The sequence below is a fragment of the Podarcis gaigeae genome, assembly GCF_964106915.1.
Source record: "Podarcis gaigeae genome assembly, chromosome: 7".
NCBI lineage: Eukaryota > Metazoa > Chordata > Lepidosauria > Squamata > Lacertidae > Podarcis > Podarcis gaigeae.
Window position 1 is genome coordinate 39,249,431 of NC_139683.1, and position 22,655 is coordinate 39,272,085.

Here is a 22,655-nt window from a genome sequence, read left to right on the forward strand (position 1 = left end):
TTATTATTATTATTATTACAATATTTAACTATATGATAGTGCATATTGATCTTCAAAAGGTCAGAGATACACCTGTTGAGTTCAACTAAGTTTTGTATATGAAAGGGTATTTTTCCTATAAGAATTTACTGCATATAAAAAGTGACAGACTACTCCCCAAAATGTTATATATCACTAAGGATAGCATGCATGGCTGGAAGAAATGTGAAGATGCTGTCCTTAATTACCTGCTGACCCATCATTAATTAAGAGCCGTCTCAGTGACTTCAGCTGTGGGTAGGATTAAGAGCTGGATCAAAGAGTTTGATATACAGCCTGACATGGGTGATGTGTCTAAATTGTAAGTTTCTCTGTGGCACAGGATCATTAAATTTAACCATACCCTGGAGTTATATTTGCATAATTGAGCTTTCCGTACTTTGAGCAGTCCTTTCGACTTCTGTGTGCTTTCTTGGCATACTTGGTGCCAAATGGCCATTTAGTGAATGATCTATTTAAAGTCTGGCCTTGCCAAGAGCACTTCCTAAAAGACACAGTCCATTGCGCTTTTAATTGCTTGTTTTATTTCAGTTCTAGGGGAAATGTTTCTACCTTAAATTCTCACCAAATTTCTTGATGGGTCTTTTTTTGTTTTAAGACTTCTCTGTGTTATTAGATCTTGAGAAGTTTAAAACAGATAGGGCACAGGTAGAGAACTTCATGCCTACGGAGAAATGTGGCTCTCCAATCTCCTTCTGTTTTATCCAGGACATGCCCCTATTAGGCCTGCTGCACACTCCCATTGAGTGCATTTTCATGGCTACAGTGTAGTCTTCAGCTGTGATGCTCGCCTGGATAGAGAGAAGGGTATCTGTGTAGAAACCACTGGCTTTTGCATGGCTGAACCATAGCCTACTGAGTCAGAACCTTTGGCTCCTTTTTCTTCTGGCCCTGTCCATCACAGGCATGTGACCCCTGGACACATGAGAAAATGTGTCCCTTGGCCTGAAGAAAGGTCCCCCTACCTGATATAGAGCCACCTTGTTTGCATCTGCAAGAAGATAGAAAATTGTTCTGCAACATTTGGGGATCAAGGAATCTCCATGTGGCTGGGGATATTCTAATTGTTATGACTTTGAAATAAGTTGAGATGTTTTTGTTTAACTAAGGGCTCATTCACACTTCCTCTTGTTCCGCTGCTTTTCCCCAGGGAAAATCACTCTTTAGTGCTCAGTTTGGTTTTTCTGCAGGTTGACGTTTGTACTGATTTAGAACTGAAGAGCAGGTTTTCCCTGGGAAAGAAGGGGAAAACCGCTCGGAGCCTTGCTTTCTAGCCATGAGGCAATTGGAAGGGTGGATTAGCCCTAACTCTATTAATGTTCTGCTCATCGTGGTGATAAGCATTGGTTTAAAGAAATACAATTCCTTCCTTCCTTCCTTCCTTCCTGTTTGTGTGTATTGCCTTTTGTCATGAAGATTTCCCTCATCACTGCTGCTGATGCTTGGTACTGGGTCTCCTGGTGTGGAGAAGATCTATGCCCATCTTGCTTGTTTAAGTGGATTCTGTGTGATGGAGACAATGTGAAATGGATAAAATCAGAGATCTCTTTGGGGGATCCCTTCCAACTCCCCATAGTCTGACTACTCTGTGACTGCAGCTCCCATCCACTTTGACCATTGGCCAAGCTGACTAAGGCTGATGGGAACTGGAGTCTAACAACATATGGAGAGCCACAGCTTTCACATCCCTACAATAAAAAGAAACCAAAGTACTTGGGTTTTCTTTTCTTTTCTTACTGAGGTTTTCCCATGTTCCCAATTAGAAGGAAATCACATTGGAAAACATCACCATTGCCTAGGAGTATAAGCCAAATAATTGCTCCTGTGATGATGGATGCTTTTGTTCTTTGGAATCCTGCCAGTGAATATTGATGAAAAGGCCTCTGGGATACACATTTAAGTCTATTCATCCACAATTCATGAATCTATTTCCCCAAATTAATAATAGCTAAGTATCCAAACAACTGCTGTCTGTCCTGATACCCAATCATCTGGGGCCTTAATTGGCCATCTTGACTGTGAGTTGGGCCCCTGGTTGATGAAGTAGAAACTGCAATTTCTTGAAGTCTCGCAAGGCAAGGAAGGCACCTCACCCTTGGTAGGTCCACAACTTGTCAGATTTTTTCTCTAGCAGAGGACTAGCACAAGCTGAATTGCTCTCCCCGGAAAACTACATGGAGCAGTAGCAGCATAGCAGCATGCACTAGTACTTGGTCTATCTTTCCATGTTCTATATAAAAGAAAGGGCAGTTGCTACAAAATAAGTAATTGCCTCTCTGCTCTCACACTGCCCTACTACAACTTTCATGTTTGTATGGCTGAAACAGAAGTTTTATATTGACTTACCCCTTTCCTGCTAACCCAGGCATCCAGTACTCCAGGTGAAATATAAATAGATGATGTAGATTAGTGGTGGGAAATGTGATAGGAACCTCAGAGTGTTTTCTGTGGTCAGGATTTGGTGATACTAATAGTTGAGCACCTTAGGCTGCATTACACTTTGGGTAGAAGATTGCATGCACATTTTCCTTCCTCTTAAGTCAGTTTTTATACTTTCTATAAAACAAGAAAACTGGAGTATCAGGAGGCTTAACTCGTCATCTCTGTTCCTAGCTTTTGTGTGGTGCTGGGTACATTACATGAGTATCCTATCAATCAAAGGGATAACTGGGAGCTTCACACAAGCAGAGTGGCCCTGTCTGGTGCAATGGAGATTGTGCCTTGTGTTTTCATAGGAGACCACACATTCCTGGAGCTCAGGGGGCCCTGATGCTCATAAAACAGGCTGGGAGGGAGGATGTGTCAGGCTGTCAAATGGATGGTTTTAAAATGCATCTATCAATGCCTCTCCTTGTGGAATCCTGGAGAAGTCCTGGGGAAGTCCCATCAGGAGGCAATGGCTCCCTCAATTTCACAGCCTTTGGTGGTTTAGTGCCATCCAGTGTGATGGCCTTAGGCTGTCCCTGAGATAGCATTAGATTCCCATGGCCCCAGTCTGAACTGAGGCTCACAGTAATGTTGTGCTTCTGCTCTTCTTACTTTTCTCCTTAAGGGCACAGATATTGGTCAAACTTCTTGATAGGCTTAAGCCAATCTCTCTCTCCCCCTGCCCATCTTGACTTATTGACATTCATGACAACAAAGCTTGGCAACTGTTGACTTACAAGGGTATTCTTTCATGCACCCTAGGATTGCTGAAAAGTAGAGATGGGACACCTGTGGCCAGCCAGGTGTGGCTGGACTCCAACCTGCATTGTCCTTGACCATTGGCTGGGCTGCCTGCAGTTGATGGATATTGGAACCCATCAACACTTGCAGAGTCACATCTTCTCCACTCTTGTTGGGACAGAAGTTTTCTTCACTGAGTTGTTATATAAATAAAGCAAACAGATAAAGGGTGCCAAATTTTTTCTTCTTCTTCTTCTTCTTCTTCTTCTTCTTCTTCTTCTTCTTCTTCTTCTTCTTCTTCTTCTTCCTTCTTCCTCTTCTTCTTCTTCTTCTTCTTCTTCTTCTTCTTCTTCTTCTTCTTCTTCCAAATCTACTTGCAATACAATGTGAATAAATGACAAAATCACTATCTCATATAAATGGAGTTGTTGGCTGTAGATCCATAATGCATCTAAATGATATGCAATGTATCTAACATATTCTAATGCGGTTCTGTTTTATCCTTTCTGCAGCATCATAGGAGAGAGCATTCTCTGCCCCCCTTCTTTGTATGGATTTAATGAAACAGGGGACACAATGTGAGAACAATCCTGAATGCATTCAACATGTATCAAGTGGGCAGTCAGATCTGCTTTATCACAGATGTTCTTTCTGCTGTCTTTTATATAATTAACACAGAGGAAATATGATTGCTTAAGCATTTTAAAACCTGGGGGAAAGGCTGGGATAGGGTGGGAGAGCAACTTGTAAGGTGGTATTTAAAAAATCTCCTAGGTGCTGCAGGACTGGCTGCCTTATTCTTCCCAAGTGGTGTTTAGAGAAAAGTCATGTGAGCTTGGAGGAGAATGTGTGCAAGGACTGCCGGCATATACTGAGCTGTGTAGTGGGAGACAGAGTGTGAGTGAGAGACTGCTTGTACAAAGGTAAAGTGCAGGCTGCAGTTACAGCTTCTGCAGTCTTGGAGCTAATACTTGTGATCTGTCTTGGCATCCTGGCTATCCTTCATTCCCAGGGCATGTGAACCCTCCAGATTCCCAAGATAACAGTCATCAAGAGAGAAAAGGAGAGGATGCTTTTCAAATTCTGAAAATATCTCCTGGGAGATCCCACTGCTTTCATTGAATTTTACAAAAAGGTAATGTACTTTCTGTTCTGTTTCTCTCGTTTTATTTATGATTTTTATTTTATTGAAATGCATTCTGTACCCTCTACCTGTTTTGAGAAAACTGGCTGTACTTTAAAAGGAAATTGACCCCCTTTTAATTTTACCTAAGAGGAAAGAATCCCTTGTCTGGATATGCAAAAAATTACTGATGAAATGGGAGCAAACTGAAATGTATCTCGGGTCCTGAGCCAACGATGCAGTGTACCTCAATCTAAGAGGGGTTAAAACTTATCTGGAAAACTCATCAAGTTTTTAGTGCTACCTAGTATTTTAAAAGTCCAAAGGAGTTTCAAACACTTCAATGATTTTGAATCTCTTCTCTAACCTAGTATCTGAAGTATGTGGGGTCTATCAAGTTTTCTCTCGTTGCTTTCTAGAGGACTAAATGAGTTCAATTCAAAAGCACTTTGGTGCAGTAGGGAACCTGGATTCGTTTATTACTTTGCTAGGTAGTGATGTTCTTGAGTCCAGGTTTTTATGAATGTCCTCTGCCACTTCATGCTTTCCTTTTCCCAATACTGTTCTTTCCTTTTATATTAAAAACAATGTTTAAGAAGGAGTTCAGGACTGTTCCAATGACACCTTTATCATATTTAGTGATGTCTCTATTAATTGCACTCTTTTAATTTCACTCTTCTCTTTCCAGTGTGTTCATCTGATCCTGTCTCCTCTTCTCTACCTGGGCTGGAGGTGAAACCCTCCATGGAATCCCCAGTGTATATTTTTCGTGAGGAGCCGGGCCCTACCTGCTCCCCAGGACCTTGCCCACTACCTAGCAGCAGTAGCAGCAGCTGGCTTGTGGACTGGGCAGAATATGGCAACAATAGTAGTGGTGCTTATGAGGACTTACAGCAGAATGACACCAACATCTCCCCGGCTATTCCCATAATCATCACTGCAGTCTACTCCATGGTCTTTGTGGTGGGCTTGGTTGGCAACTCTTTGGTCATGTTTGTCATCATAAGGTAAGGATTTTGGTGGGTCTTTTAACTGTCATTGTAGGGGGAAAGCTACATAACTAAAGGGAACTAAGGGAAAATAGGAAGGGTCATAGCTTAGTGGTAGGTAGAGCATCTACTTTGCATGCAGAAGATCCCAGGTTCAGTTCCCAGCAACTCCAGGTAGGACCGGGGAGACTTCATGCTGGAACCATTGAGAGCAGCTGTCAGTTAGCATACACAATATTGCGCTTGGTGGTTCAATGGTCTGCCATGTTATAATGTTTCATGTAAGGGGAAAAGCTCTCTGTTTCTTCATGGTTGTGTCTTGATGGTTGTGTCCCTTGGGCTGCTTGAGTTCTAAGATGCTTCCTTACTGAGGGCTATTTGAGTGCCAGGACCAAACTACAGATGCTGGATTGGTGCTTGCAAATGGCAGGGTGGGAGAGATGGCAGAAACCCCTCATTTATGTGGCATTACTAATTCAAGAAATTTCCCCTCACAGTTTACTGATTTACTGTGCTAACCCAACAAAGGTTAGACACAGATGTGACTGTTTTAAATGTGAGTCTTCATTTGGTTGTAAGAATAAAAGTGAAAACTGAAGCAGAACATGGGCTTGAAAGTTAAACATCTGAATACCTATCAGTGCTGGAAAGCACTGTGGAAATATGTGAGCAGAGCTCCCTCCAGGGATAAGACACAGTTAATGTGGTCTATATTATTGCTAACATTATATAATACACATACACTTTAACTGCCAGTAGATCTAGTATTTATAATATTTCCCTTTTTTGTTTTCCAAATGAAACAGTGTCATTATTTATTATCATTTTTTAATCTATATAGAAGTTTTGTTACTCTCCCTCCCCCCCCCCCCATCAGATGTCTCAGCAGTATAACATGGGTATAGGAGCTTTGGAAGAAAAGATTCCCCTACCAGGCCTAACAGAGCCCTGTTTTACCCCCACTCCCTGCATGTGAGTAGATGTGCAGGCAGCACAAAATGCCATTGAGGTAAATGTGAGGTCACTGTAGCTCTATCCAAGCGTCCTTTCTCATCCCATGAAGAAGGGAGAGCAAGGCTGTGCTCGCTACATAACCTTCCTAATGGTCTGACTCCAAAGGTTGGGTTCTGAACTTCTACAGCAGGGAGGCCACTCAACAGGCAAGGGCTCTGCCTCCTCTGATGGGAAATGTTTGAGGGAGGACACCTGACTGGGGTTTCTGAGTTTCCCACCCAGTCCTCTTTCTAGGTTCGATACAAATTGCTTATGCACCAAGGCATGAGTAGCTTGTGCTGAGTGGAGGGAAGGAGTAGAAGAGAACATGTGTGGTGAATGATGTCCCATTCGTGCTACTGGCCCATGCCTGGTGAGGGGATAGGTATTCTGTTGAGCTTGTGGGAATCATTCATATATGAACACTGCACTCAGAGGATGGGGTTGTGGAGGGTGGGGAACTACACACACAGACACTCTCTCTCTCTCTCTCTCTCTCTCTCTCTCTCTCTCGTGTGTGTATGAGAGAGAGAGATGCAATTGATTTCAATACTCTGAGTATGAATAGCATGAACTATCATATAAGTGCACATAAAATTGCAGATTTTTTTTTTACAGGATACTTGATGGATGTTTTTTGGTGGGGGGGATAGATACACTACAGGTAATCTTTGATCAATTTTCTTGACTGCTCTTTTTTTCCTTTCAAACATCTGCTGTGAGCCTTGATTGTGATTGAAGCCCTGATGCTGTAGAAGTGGGATTAATCTTGCAACACATGCCACTTCTCTGATCGAAAATGCCCTCCCCCAAAGCTAATGGTAGCTGTAATATGAAAAGAAAAACGCAGGCAGCATACAGTTAACTGAATTGCCCCAGTCCCCCCCAGCAGAGCTAATAGGAGCCTCAGGATGGGGAAAATTGAGATGGAGACAATGGTGTTGGGAGTGGAATATCTTAAATATCTTTTCTCCCAGCACTGTTTCTCAAATCAAAACTAGAGTTTTCAATAGCTTTCTTAAATTTACCATCCAGAGAGAGTTGGTAGCAGATCTCCCAGTCATTTATCTTTGGGCCATCTGCTTTTTCACTATATTTTTTTAAAAAATATTTTACCAGTTTTGAAAGCCGTCAGTTTTCTGTACTAAATTTCTGGTGTGCTTCATTCTGTGATCAAAATCATTGGCAGCATCCTTTCCAGCTGCTCAAATCCCACAGTTCGAAATATTTGGTGCTAAATCATGTTGGGTTTTTTTTTTTGGGGGGGGGGGTCTGATCAGTGCTCAGCAAGCCAGACAGGTAAAAAGGGGGTGGAGAAAACAAAGCAAAAATTACAAACAGTGAACAATATTGAATAATGAAATTAACCAGACACCTGCACAACATTAACAATTCATTGCAGTCCTCCAGAGGAAGTGCTTCCAAATCAGCACAATAAATGGATGTTTTAGTGGGAAAATGTGTATTTCACAAAATTTATGTGAGGGGAAACACTGGATCTTATAAACTTCTAAATTATACAAACAATTTCTAATGCATTTTAAATGAGGACTGTGAGATAGAGAAGCTTTCTTTGTGCCTGTGTGGAAGGGGGTATTATATACTGAGTTTCTCTGTATTCATATGGGAGCGGGTGTCTCTATGAAAAGGTATACATTTCTGTTTGTTTGTGGAAAGAATGATTGTGTACAACAGAAAAATGATTTTTCAGGTGCCTAATTACTTTGACTGGCTACAACTCTATATACATTGACATGGGGCTTACTTCTCTGGAGTAACGTGTAGGATCTTACTGCTAATTACTGAAGTCCTTGAAATGGTTCTTAGCATGATGGCTAAGTTAGTTCACTTCCTTCAGTGTTTCTTTCCTTTCCTTTTTCTTTCTTTGAATGGGTTTTGTGCCATGTCTTCACTAAAGGCTTTTCAGAGTTCCCCATCTGAAAAATGGACAAATGCTTTCTGAAAATTCTTCTAAACATGTAGTATCTTAATAATATGCTGCAGATGTATGTGTTAGGCATGCACCTTGACGTGTAGCCTGGATTTACCTCGTTGAGTCCTTGTTTTGTGCTTGTGATGCAGTCAGGGTCGGGAGTGTGTAATCTCTGTCTGCCTAGTATAATGTCAGGAGACCTGTGAGCACCTAGGGTAACAACTGTACACCTTAGGTGAACATACAGTTTCTGTGGGCTCAGCTCCTTTTCTCTAGGTTCCTGAGTTTCATTCCTAATTGGATTCTATTTCTTGAGCATTTCCTCTTTTCTAATCAGCTGTCTCTTCATGTCACTTCCCTCCTCCTGTCATAAATTTCAGGAGTTTGTATATAGGTCTTACTGTACCATTTTCGGTAACTGAACCCAACTGGATCTCTGCGGGGCTAGAGACTCAATTTCTATAGGAAACAAGACTGGGTTTAAAATAAAACAGCACTTTTCTAATGCCTTTTCTAACTTTAGAAATACAACGTATTTTCTAACTCTGGAAATCATACGTGCAAGAAGAGCCTTTGTTATTTTAACATATTTTTGTCACAGTAGGATGTTCACTGGAAATGTTGCAGGCCTTTTTTTGTAAGGAGAGGGAATAGGCACTAATTTCATCATCTAATGGAAACAGAACTTCAGCCTTTTGGATTTGCCACTGTGATGCCATTGTCAACTAGTAATGGCTCCCATAAGAATGATGTGACTCCAGCAGTAATTCTGGAGTCACTCCCTCAATGTACTGATGCCCATTGCCCCAGGATGCCAGTTAAATGGAAGGGCAGATGACTGTCATCAGACTCCAAATTAGCCACTTTCCCTAATTATCTAACAAGTCTCCAGTTATTTGAATAATTTTCTGTGTTAAAAAAATGGTCTTTACAAGAAACATTTTTGCAGATATCTTGCAGTATGGATACAATCCCAATGAGAGGGGAGGAAAAATATACTTCTGTTTCTCCGCCGCTTCTGCCTAAATTTCTGCTGGAAAAATATCAATACAGGGTTCCACACTCGCAATCACCAGTGGAGTTTGCATGGGATTGGGCTATTAGAATGCCCTTTTCATCTAGAAGAATATATTAAACATATGGGAAAATACACTTCTACCACACTGTATGTGTAGTAGTGTTAAACAACCGTTAACGAAACTAACCAGGATTAAGAGATCTTCCATATGATTCCTTATTGCAGGTGTTCTCCAGAGGTTTTAGACTACAACTCCCAGCATCCTTGACCTCTGGCCATGTTGAGGGGGGCTGAGCAGAATTTTAGTTCAAAACATCAGGAGGGCCTTGTGGTATAACAATCTGCACAGGGTACTATTCATAGTTCTAACTTTTTATTAACTCAAATGAGTGATATAACCCTGCGTATTAACATTTACATATGGATATGTAGAAGAGCTATGTTTTTCAAACAGAAGTACTAATACAAAGTATGTCTGAAATGATACACAACAAAACCCAGGCAACACCTGGATTGGTCTAATCCAGCCTGACTGGTCAAATCCATATAGTCTAATTCATATGTTCTAGTGCATATAAAAGGTCATATGGAATGCCTCGGTACTTTTTAAAAAGAAATTTATATCCCATCTTTCTACATCACTAGTAGCACTAAGGCTGCTAACAAAAGCATTTAAAAAACAAAAACAAAACCAGCCTTAAAATAATAAAATGATTCAATGCAAGGAAGTTCCACAGATACGTATTTCTGTTCTATTTCAAGGAACAGAAAAAATAGGCAGATGGTCCTCAGTGTATGGGGGCTTGTCCACACTCGCTTGTCCCTTGCCTAGAAAGCATGGATTCGAGTGGGTTGTCCACTTCTCTTCCTCTTTCTATGCATGGATCCGAGAGATTTTGCCCTTGTCACACCACTTTCCCTGGGGAAACCCACTCTTTGGCAATAAATCAGAGCAAATGTCGATATGGAGAAAATATGAATTGCTGTTTGGTCTAGTTGAATACTAAAGAGCTCTTTCCCCTAGGAGAAAGCAGCGGGAAAAGAGGGGGTGTGGAAAGGCTGAATGTCAGGTTAAAAACCTGCCACAACAGTTTTAAGATGATGGCAGGATTCTTGAGAAGCCATGATTGCCAGAGGGGTATAAAAGTGGTTTAATGGTATGGCATGGATGTAGGCTATTACATCCTCACATACATCTGCTGCCAAACAAAGGTCCCTCATCCCCATTCTATCTATGCTTTGGGCACAAACCTGCTAAATGTATGCAGTTTGTGAGCTGGAACCCAGCATGATTCATGGGGAGAGGTTATGTGTGTTCACCAGGGTTCCTCCACACAGACATTCCTTCTTCTGTCCATGTGGTGTTAACTGCATAGAGGCTAATGACTAAAGGAGTCTATAGCAGTCGGTGCAACAAATTTTGGGTGCTTAGTTGGGTGACTTGGCTCTGGACAGTGGGAAGGATGCACCTCCCCTTCTCCTCCTCTCTCTAGGGTCCATATCCTTGGGATTCATACCCAAGCCCTATTTGGTCGACAGCAGGGGACAAACTGTCTCACATCTTTGGGCTTTCCTATGTGTAGATATCAGCAGAACTGTGGCTGCCACTGGCCCCTCTCTCCTAACAAGTCTCCTAATTAACATCTAGGAAATGAAATACCTGACAAGACATCGTCATATCCAACATTTACCAGCACACTCCAGGCAGCAGGAGTTAAAGTGAAGCATGGGTGGGGAACATGCTGCTGTCCCATCATGTGTTTCTCAAGTTAGTTGTTCCCAGGAAACATAAGATAACGGCTGCCAGCTTTCCTCCTCATAACATCTAGTTAGGTCCTCAGAAGAGACCATTCAAAGATCAATATTCTTTCTGGATTTCTCATTAAGAAAGATGTTTCTTTCACCTGAGTCAATATCCATCCCCCCCCCCCTTGCTGCATCTTTGAGCCTTAATTTGGCAATGCAAGGATTAGAGCTCACCTATTAAGTCAATACTTATCCATAGTGCTGTGTGTTGGATTAGATGTGGGGGCTGGTGTTAATGAAAAAAACAAACCATAACCTATCACATTGGCTCCTATTGCCTGAAGCAACCAAACAGAAGACGAAAAGGCATGACTGGAATATAAAAGTACATTTCTTTTGAGCTGTTGTATTGTGAGTATGGATGGGACAATAGGTCCATTTTGGTTCCTCATTTGTCCAGTCTTAAGGTCAGTTCCCCAAATTTCCACATCAGATTGCAATTTTTTTAAAAGGTTCTAATGAAAATTTATCAGCATTTTCCTGCACAGACGCACACACAGTTTCCCAGAATATACACGTTTGTAAAGAAATTTCCCTAATATAAGGCATATGGTATGTTATTTTCACCAACACATGCATTTATATGCACACTTCTTTGAGTTTTGTACAGGTTTGTTCACTTGAGAACTTTCATTGCAAAATTTGAATGGGTGAGACTTGGGAAATCTGTTTGTGTTTTGGTTTGTATATTGTTCTGGAAAGTGAGAATTAAGTAAGGATGCTCTTGAATGTGAAGTGAATCAAATTTCTCTCCCATCCCTCCCTGTGACAAAAAAAGAAGTGAGATGCTGCATTCAGTTATTTGTCTGTCATCAAAAGCTCCTAAGAAAGCTTTGTGGTGGGATAGATGGGAGATCACCTCTGGGTTAGAAACTGGATTAAAACAGGTAATAAACCTTTCCTGCTTAACCATTTCTTGTCATTGGTAGCAGCAGGTAACATGATTGGACAGTGCCGCTCAACTGACCTCCAGCTAGTTATGTCATTTCTGCTTATTGGGAGGTACAGAGGTAGAGTACAATGGCACAGTGCAAACATCTTTACACAGTCAATCCGGTGTTCTTCCTGGTGAATTTGCACTATGCCAAACTTGCCCCCCTCCCCCTATTGTCCAGTAAGCAGCAGTGGTGCAGCTGGCTGAAGGTCAGGTAGGTGCTGCAGCCACAGCACCCACTACTGGTCATAAGCTTCAGTCGCAAGTGAATGAAATCCTTTAATTTTCCAGTTTGCAATTCCTTGGGTTTCTTGGGCAAATGCTTGGCTGCCTCTTTTAAAGATGTTCTTTTATGAACAGTCATTTAGTAATATGTTTTCCAGATGTTGACTTAAAGGCTAATTTGAGTGAGCAATTGCAGTCCTTAAACATTAGTGTTAATCATAGCAACATTTAATATATACAGTAGTTTTAATCAAGGCAAACAGCTGCAATTTGCAACCCTGATTATCTGTGAAAACTGCATATATATGACTGCAGATTTTGTGCAGATTATTGTTGCCAGCTACTGCATGATACCATCTGCAGACTAGCAATACAAATTTTAAGAATACAGCTGCAAAGAGATCATAGAAGCCTAATGGAAATCAATGGGGGAAGTAAGTTGTGACTTATTCAAGTATTGCTACTTTAACAAAATTCAAATGTAGCCATTTTTCATAGAGGTGGTGATAGTGTAATTGCACATGTTTCAACTAGTACAAGTGGAATGAAAGAGTTTAACACTGAAATGCTACTCTAAATTATGCTTGCCAAATGACACAGGATAGGCTTGCAACTAAATCCTCGACCCAACTATGACTTCAAATAACAATAGTGTCATAAAGTTACAAGAGCGTAGCAATTTTGTTACACCATCACAACCTTAAGTCAGTGTTTCTGCTATGTTAATGTATAACTAGTAACTACAATGGTGTGTATGTCCATATGTAAACATGTCTGTGCCTCAGGGCCCAAAATATTTTGAATTGTCCAAAATATGGAAGATCAGAAGCAGGAGTGTGGGGACTCTTTGCAGCTAGCAGGCAAATTCCTGGGCTCTCCCCTCTCCCCCACTGATGGGCAACTTTGATTGGTGGACAGGGCTGGCCAGGTGTCATTCACTTGATGTCACCATGATGTTAGGAGAACCATTTCTCCTTTGTTGCATGGCTTGAGTTCAAGCTGTGCTGAAATTGACTGAATTTCATAATTCACCACTTCACCAGTACTAGGAAAAGCCCTACATATGAATACATTCACAGTGATTATCATGCTACTGTTTGCATGTGTGACATTTTGTAATATAAAGAGCTGGCAGTATTCAGCTATTCAGTCCATTAAGTATTTTGTCTAACGGCAGTACAGTAGTGCTGAATGTTGCTAAAGGCTGACAGATCAATGGCAACCACTCACTTGGCAAAAAACACAACTAAGGTTCATGAAAAGAATGGAAACACTAGGGGGCGTTACTTGTCATCCGCTGAAAAAATTATATCCTCATTTAGCTGTTGTTGGATCTTATTTCATGTAACTAAATCTAGCAACTTTATGATGGCTTGACTAATTTGCATAATCTAATTAAAATTGCTCATGAATTTAGTTCTGCTGCTGGCAAGTAAAGTTTAATTGCTAACACAGCATTGCAGCAATAAATCAGTTAAAGGGTGAAATAAAATATATACTCTACAAGCCTTGGCAAATGCTAGTATTTCTGTCTGTAAACAGTAGCCTACTGAAAACTGCTCCAAGTTTTCTTTTGCAAAAAAAAAGGAAAAATGTAAAAAGTGGGCTTGCAGAAGATGTGAAATGTCGCCTGAAAAATCCAAATAAATCTGTCTTTGCCCTCCCGCAATTGCTCCCACAACTGCTATTTTCTTCCCTTGAATTTTTCTCCAGTACTATTTTATTCTCTCTTGCTGCATGATACTTACACCCAAAGGAGAAATTAGCATAAAGCCAACAATCAATACAGCAATTTACACATTGGAAGAAACACACACAGAAGAATGCAAAACTGTAATTAAGCAATACAGCATCCTTGCTTTTCTTAGAAGGGTTCATTCTCCACCCACTCCCAGATTCTAACTAAACAATTGACTTAATGCCTTTGTCTCAAGGCTAAAATATGGCAATGTAGGCACTCAGATATGACTATATAGCATCATCTCTGAGGGAAAATAAAGAAGCATTGTCCTTATTCGGGGGGGTAAGTAGGAAAGGGAAAACAGGAACATGTATTTCTTATGCAGTGCTGAACCAAACAATGAAACTGCTTCTGGGAACATTGCCCAGTTGCATTGGAAATGCAGTGCTTTGTTTCTTTCTCAGAGATCAGTGATGGGAAAACTGTGGCCCACTAGATGTTGTTGGACTCTAGCTCCCATCAACCCCAGCTAGCATGGCCATTGGGTTGCAATGGGAACAGGGCCAGACCTACCATTAGGTAAAATGAGGCAGTTGCCTCAGGCAGCAGATGCTTGGTGGGTTGGGGATGGGGATGAATAATCAGAAGATAGAACTGTCTGTGTGCCTGCCCTTCACACACTATCTTGCTTTCTTCCATTGTGGTAAAGTACCCCATAAGTGTTTTTATTTATAAATAAATAAATAAATACATAAATACATGTTTTAATTGAAAGGTTTCTGAACATACAAATAACAAATATTAAAACAAAACAGAATCACAGTACATTGTGTGCAATAGTTTTCATTATGAAATCCAGTATATTAACTTATAGTCTTCCTATAGGTTGCCATGGGTTGATGGAGGAATCATAGGATCTTTTGCCCAATGTGGGGCTTGAACCCACAACCTTGAGATTAAGAGTCTCATGCTCTACTAACTGAGCTATATAAGTAAACTGTTAACATATGAAATAAAACAAAACAAAGGGTTATATATTTTTAACCTTCATAGCCTTCAGTTTTCCTGTTAACTTTTCAGCTAAAGCAATTTGCCAAATGGTTGTGCATCACTTGGATAATGTTAATCCTAGAGTGGTTTCTCAGTTTCTCAGTGACAAGCCACCACCATTGAAAATATAACTAAGTCCTCGTAAGGGAATTTCAGCAGTTTAATTATAAAACATGGGCGACATGTTAGCCGAGAAGTACATTGTTTACATCCCACTATTTTACTGACACCACTAGTGTTCAACTGCCAATCCAGCCTGCTTTTGTAGATGGAATTGTGATATTCGAAGCTGCAATTTTGTCCTTTGCATCAAGCAGCAAAATGTCTTGGCCTAGCCCAGAGTGGGAGTGAAGTCCAACATCTGGAGAAGCAAAGGTTCTAATCCTAATAGGGAAACATTTTCACCCCTGTTAGTGCACCATCATCACATACACAAAAGTAACTTAAGGGGGGGGGAGGGATTTGGGTGTCTGGGAAACCTTCAGTGAAAAGTGCCCCCCCATTTAAATTCACCTCAAAGTTAAACGTTTCTTTCAGAGCATTCTCAAAACTAAACTAACTTATGGGGTAACATAATGGAAATTCTTCTTGTTTTGCAGGTACACAAAGATGAAGACAGCAACCAATATCTACATTTTTAATCTGGCCCTAGCAGATGCCCTGGTAACCACCACAATGCCTTTCCAAAGTACTGAGTACTTAATGAACTCGTGGCCATTTGGGGATGTGCTGTGTAAAATAGTTATTTCCATTGACTACTATAACATGTTTACCAGCATATTCACACTGACCATGATGAGTGTTGATCGATACATTGCTGTGTGTCACCCGGTGAAGGCTCTAGACTTCCGTACTCCCCTGAAGGCAAAGATCATCAACATATGTATCTGGCTCTTATCTTCATCAGTTGGCATATCAGCCATTGTCCTCGGAGGTACCAAAGTCAGGGAAGGTGAGTGTGAGCTCTGTTCTTTGCCGGTGATTTGTTCCTGCTCAATAATAAACTTTTTTTAAAAGCATAGAGACGACTAACACAATTAACTTTTGAATACCAGCTGCTTTTATGCACTTGGCTTGTTCTTACTAGAATCCTCAAAACTGCTCCTTTTCCTTTTTTCAAAAGATGGATTTCTAGTGATCATGGTTGTAACTGCAAAATAATCTAGCCTCCAATACTTGAAAGCTAGTGTAGGTCAGTGCCTAAGTGATGGTGATTGTAGGGACAAAGGAAGCTGCTTTGTCCCATTAGTCCATCTAGCTCCTTATTGACTCAAATTATGGAGTGCTGCAGCCAGTCATTGTAGACTCTGCACTGACTGGCAGTGACTTTCCAGCATTTCAGACAAAGGACATTCCCAGTCCCACCTGGAAATGCCAAGGATTGGAACTGGGGCTCTCTGTAAGCAAAGCAGATGCTTTGTTATGGTCCTTTCCCATAAGGAATTCACTGGTTTAAAACTTGCCTTCACAAACTCAGTAGATGGACTTTGACAAGTTTCACTTACAGTATTAGGAAAATCGCAGCTCCTACCCCTTTAACAATATGAGAATAATACTACAATTGGTATTAATGATTGCTGAGATGACAAACACACACACACACACACACACACACACATCTATGCAGTATTTTTACAAAACTTTACTACACAAATGCAAAATATTATTCATAGTTGTTACTTTCCTGTGTGAAAGAAAAAATAGCCCACCCTGATTCATATACGAAATTGTAACATACATAGCAGTCTGGCAACCACGCGTTCTCACAGAAACGTCATCCATATGAATCAATTGCATGCAACAGAAATCTGCAAACTGGTTGAATCCCTCAAGCTGATGGTGTATTTTTCATGGGCCCTGCAGTGATGAATGAGCTGAATGAGACCGGATACTGCAAAGGATCCAAATGCATTGGTTCACATCTGTTAAATTATGTAGCTGCAACTTTGTGTGTGAAAAGCACAGCCACAATTGAGCCTTGTTAATATGCAGTGAATAATTATGTGATAACCATTAGATTAAAATTCAGAAGCACTTAGAATGAAAAGTACATGATATTATGCTACGAAATATAATCACTATTAATCCATTGGCACTCTTAGCAGGTGAGTCACTCTGCAGTGGTTGCTTGAAGTCAGTCAAACTACGTTGACATGTATGGTTTCAGGATTTGATGTTTTTAGCCCATGTGTCCATTCATCGTAACACCTAACCATTTCACCTATCCTTCTAAAAAATTGCATGCTACTTACCTTGGGTGCTTTTGTAACCTATGCTATGCTCATACAGTCCCCAAAAGTGCAGGGGGAAAGTGAATTGATCCTCCCCAGATTTAAAAAAAATCCCCTTACACAGTGCCACTGGCAGGGTTCATCCAATCAGAAGGGGTTACTATGCCAGAAAGTGTGATCATTATTTACAATAATTTATATCCCACTCTCCCTCCCTAAGGAGATCAGAGAAGAGTACACTAAAAATAGTAAAACAATATAAACAAGCAACAGCAAACAAGAAGACTCATAATTTCTAATCTCAACAAATTCTGCAAAAAACAGCAACCCACTATTGGTTCAATTCCCCATGTTCATGGTAGACTGTGGGAGGACAGAGGAAGCCCTGAACTTCTGAAGCAGGCCTCCACTTTGGACCTGAGTCTAAGCAGTTCTGGCCCAAAGTGGTCTGAGGAAAAGCTATCCACTTTCCAGAGGCCCAAAGAGGGATCCAAACTAAGGTCACATACACACTATGCAATTATGGCACACGCTCCTAAAAAAAAAATCCTGGGAACTGTAGTTTGGTTTCCAGGATTCTTTTTTTTGGGGGGGGGGGAGGGTGCTTTAAATGTATGGTGTGTGCACAGCCTGAACCTTGTCCTCAGTGTACACTTTATACTGTGTGATTTACACTAGCTCCAAGGTGCAGAACCTTTCTTAGCCCAATGGCCATGTTCCCTTATAGCTAAGCTTTCAGGGGCTGCAGGCTGACTGTGGTGAGCATGGTCAGAGGCAAAGTGGGTGGATAAAAGGATGTGAGTCTTACTTTTGTACAGTAGGCTACATTCCAGACAATACAAAAGTCTGAGATTTCTACACCCACACCCATCTCTTCATTCAGGTAAGCAAGAGACACTGTCCCACTTCACAGATACATTCCAGACAGTCAAGAGCACTCATGGAACAGAGGCAGTGAGGGTTGTGGCTTGTTTCTGAGATAGACACACACTCTCTCTCCCCTCCCCACCCCCCTCTCTCTCACACAGGGCCAACTACTCCATGTATAATTTTTCAGCAGCTTCCATGCTTTCAGTGTTTTTCTTGTCAATTTAATATCAGGAATGCAAAAAGCACAATTTGTTGTGGAGGAGCAAAGCCTGTTAAGACCATCGGTTCAGTTGAGTGGGCTGAAGCATGATATTACTCTGTAGAATATTTGTTCTTCGGCATCATGAATTTCTCATCTCTGTAAATCATGCATTCCCACTCTCAGCTGTTCTTCCTCATTACTTACAGAACAACCCTTCTAAAAGCTACATCTCTTTCTAACCAACATAATTGAAAGAGCTCCAGTTCATTAGAGAGATACAGAATCGCCTTCAGGTAGAGACAATAAACTCTGTTTGAAATACATTTGTAAGGGCACATGAAAGTTCACCCTCTCAGATCAGCACTAACATCACAAAGCAAAGTTGAGCAAACTACAGAATGCACAGAGGATAAGAGACTGCACTTAGAAAGTGAAGACCCAGTTAGGAACACCTGACCCTAACAGTGCAAAGTGGAAGGTCTTGAAATCACATTAGTAGTAGTAACAACAACAACAACAACTTTATTACAGTATTTATATGTCACCCATCTGACTGGGTTGCACCAGTCACCATTGGCAGCTCCCAACAAAATATTAAAAACAGATTAAAACACCATCCATTAAAAACTTCCTTGGATAGGGCTGCCTTCTAAAAGACATCTGGTCTTCTAAAAGTCAAAAGTTTGACATCTGATGGGAGGGTGTTCCACAGGGTGGGCACCACTACTGAAAAGGCCCTCTGCCTGGTTCCCTGCAACCTCACTTCTCTCAGTGAGGGAACTGCCAGAAGGTCTTTGGTGCTGGATCTCAGTGTCCGGGCTGATGCTGGGGGTGGAGACTCTCCTTCAGTTTTTTTAACATTATTTTGGAATTGTCATGACATGCATACTTAAAAAAAACAAAACCCACTGTTAAACTGTTAGTTTAATCTGTTCCTGTGTTTCCTTCTTGTTGGCTTTTTCATTTACAGACACAGGCAGTACAGAGTGCTCTTTGCAGTTCCCAGATGAAGATTATGCCTGGTGGGACACCTTTATGAAAATCTGTGTCTTTGTCTTTGCGTTTGTTATTCCGGTGTTAATCATAGTCATCTGCTATACTCTGATGATTCTGCGCTTGAAGAGTGTGCGGCTCCTCTCTGGATCTCGAGAGAAAGACCGAAACCTCCGTCGCATCACTCGACTTGTTCTTGTCGTGGTTGCAGTTTTCATTATCTGCTGGACCCCAATCCACATTTTTGTCTTGGTCGAGGCCCTTGGGGATGTGTCACACAGCACTGCCGCCATTTCCAGCTATTATTTCTGCATAGCTTTGGGCTACACCAATAGCAGCCTAAATCCCATCCTGTATGCTTTCCTGGATGAAAACTTCAAACGGTGTTTCAAAGATTTCTGCTTTCCTTTTAAGATGAAGACGGACAGACAAAGCACCAGCAGAGCCAGAAACACCGTTCAAGATCCTGCTTATTCCAGGGAGGCTGATGGTACAAACAAGCCAGTATGACTAGTCGTGGAAATGTCATCTTACTGTCCTCCTGGAAGAGAGGAATCCAATGATCTTGGACTAACTCAAATAACCACCGCAGTGTGAAATGGACAATAATAGACCTATTTGATATTGTGTAAGCTTTCTCATAGTCTGAACGGGCAGTTGCTGATAATGAGGGTTTCATCAGCCATGTTTACTGATGATTAGTTTTTGGATCATATTAAGAACAGATCTTTGTACATAGCACAATATCCATTCTTGGCAAAAGACAGCAAACTTCTTCACAATGCTGATCTCTTTATAGGAAGGGAAGGGTGATATTTTCCGCTTGTGACTCCTTGATGCTCTTACTTAGAATCCATATGGATGCTAGCATGTGGTTTTCAGAGATTGCTGTAAAAAAAATAAGGGGGGAGTAAGGATTTTTACCGTTCAAAGATCTTGTGCGAAAATCTTGTTTTACTGTACTGTGTTACAATGAACAGTCTCAATTCTAAGCCAGCCTTTTCCTTATATTCTTTGAGTGAGAAGCATTTTCTGATAAGTGTGTGAACCATGTAGGAAATTAGGGAATTCTACATTCTACTGCAAACATCTGGGAGGTGCTTTGGGTTAATTTACAAAATCGTGTTTTATATTAGGAGTGAGAAACCTTTGATCCTCCAGATCCAACTCATACAATCCTTGAATATTGGCCAAGCTGGCTGGGGATTGATGGGAGTTGGTCCAACAACATCTGGGGGGATTACATGTCCCCCACCTCTGCTTTATATGATGATTACATCTAGTGCTTGATAACTTCCAGCACTTCTACTATATGTAATTTATAGTTTTTAATCCAAATGGAAGACTGCCTACATTTTATTTCTTTATACAACTTATACCCCTATCTTCTAAGAAACCCAAGGTGTTAATAGGGAGGAGCCATAGCTTGGAGGTGGTGCACAAGCTTTGCAAATAGAAGACCCGCAGTTCAATCCCTGGTATCTCCAGTTAAAAGGATCAGGCTGCAGGCAGCAGGTAGTTTCAAGGATCCCCTGCTGGAGTTTCTGGAAAGCTGGTGCCAGGCAGAGTGGACAGCATTGCATTAAATACATAAATAGGCTTACCTGGTATTTCAGGCACTTACTTTAATAATTATACCATCAAGGTAATTAGCTTGATGTAATTAATTAATTAATTAATTAATTAATTGAGGTAATTAATTAGCTTAAATAACCATGAAAACTCTGTCAAAATTCAAAACAAGGCTGTAAATAAATCAGTCAATGATACTACTAAAGTCTGCCAAAATAAAGGTGTTTAAAAATAAAATAAATCACCACCACCACCACCTTTTGGGAGTTCCAGAACTGAAGCATTGTGCCCAAACATGAATGTGTAAATTAAAGGTTGCCAACATGGCACCCATAGACACCCATACGGTCACACAGAAGCCTTTCCTGGTGTCCACAGAGTACCCACCCTTCCCCTCAGTGAAACTAAGCTTGAAAGCAGCATTCTATTGTAGCCAACTGAATAGGTTGTGTGCTTTTGTTGGTGTGTGTGGTAGCCACAACAGTGTGCCTTGTTCACAAACATGCCCATGGCCCCTCAAAGGTTGCCGTCCTCTGGTGTGAATCATATGTTTAAAAAGTAAGACACCGGCTTCATCTTAGCATACAATGAGCTGTCATGCCTGCTCACTTTGCTCACCAACTCTTCCCCTTACAGCTTGGCCAAACCATTTGCCTTCTTACCTCACAGATTGCCTAAACTGTGACCCCCTCCCCTTACAGATCACCCAAACAACAGCCCAGGTGAGCTTTAGAGGAACAGGCAGGACAGTCTGCGGCTGCTTCATTCCATAGCCTTTGACAGTGCTGAGGCAGCATCATTGTGAGGTACACAATGGCAGCAGGGCCGGACAGTTGCTGGGGAGCTGACCCGGCCTGTTCTGCCTGTCCTTCTGTAGCTCACATGGGCTCTGCTCCACCCACTTGCTTGTTTGCTGCACCTGCCTGCTTGCCTGCCTGCCTGGGCCACCCACCTGCTGTTTTGTCATCATGCTGTAGTTCATTTGGCCGCCTGTCGATGACCACATGAACTGCAGTGTGATGATATTCTTACAATTTTATTATATACAGTATTCAGATTTATGGTGTCCTTCTGCTACAAGCTCAGAAACCAGAGGACTCCTGGGTATGGATTACAGGAACCAATGAGACTGCTTCTCATTGCAATGCAATCTAATGAATTTAAAGTTGCCTTCTCCACTCTGCCCTGCTGGCTAGAGCTAATGAGAGTTATAGTCCAAAACAGGAAGGTATCAGGTTGGAGAAGGCTGCTCTAGGAGCCTTCCCAGTGTCATTGTCATCCCACCCCACTTGTTCTATTTCACCATTAAATTTCTAAATTGACATGCAGCAAAGCCACAAAAAACCTTTCAACCAAAATATACTGTATAAATGTGTATAATTTATTCTAGCTAGGCTTTTTGCCAGTAACATAATTGTGGACTGTTTGCATATGTCTGTCTGCAATGCAAGCTTTCTTGATCTGCAAGATCACTGCATGGTCCCTGACTCTTGTATTTGTGTCTGTCTACCACAAAAAGTGCTTCAGTGTGGTTTTCTTTTACTTCCTTTTTTAAAAATTACAAATATAGTAACATATATATTCTGCATCATGATGATTAGTCCTTTTTTTGTTCAAAACCTCCAAAATATATCTGCCTACTGATTGTGAGAGTGACACAGTATGCTTTTCACTAATATGGAATTCTTGAGAAAGACTATCAATCATCTAGAGCAAAATCTAGTAAAAATAACTTCTTGCATAAAGGTTTGATGACAGAGGCACATTTAATTTTTGTTTAAGCATTTATCATCCCAAAATTTTCACTTTTCCTAGGTTTAGTTCTTAG

General features: G+C 41.1%; 1 protein-coding gene across 2 annotated transcripts; it reads left to right on the forward strand.

Annotated features, from left to right (window-relative positions):
- The first annotated feature begins 3,789 nt into the window (after nt 1-3,789).
- Nucleotides 3,790-22,418, forward strand: OPRK1 (opioid receptor kappa 1). 2 transcript variants are annotated; one of them, XM_083749636.1, is made up of 4 exons: nt 3,790-4,342; nt 5,019-5,337; nt 15,559-15,911; nt 19,233-22,418. In XM_083749636.1, exons 2-4 carry the CDS (start codon nt 5,075-5,077, stop codon nt 19,763-19,765), a joined length of 1,149 nt encoding a protein of 382 aa, XP_083605762.1. In that variant the 5' UTR covers nt 3,790-4,342; nt 5,019-5,074; the 3' UTR covers nt 19,766-22,418. The 2 variants fall into 2 exon arrangements, with proteins under 2 accessions (XP_083605762.1, XP_083605763.1); XM_083749637.1 differs by lacking the exons at nt 3,790-4,342; nt 5,019-5,337 and adding an exon at nt 7,914-7,961 and having other exon boundaries at nt 19,233-20,247.
- The last annotated feature ends 237 nt before the right edge of the window (nt 22,419-22,655 follow it).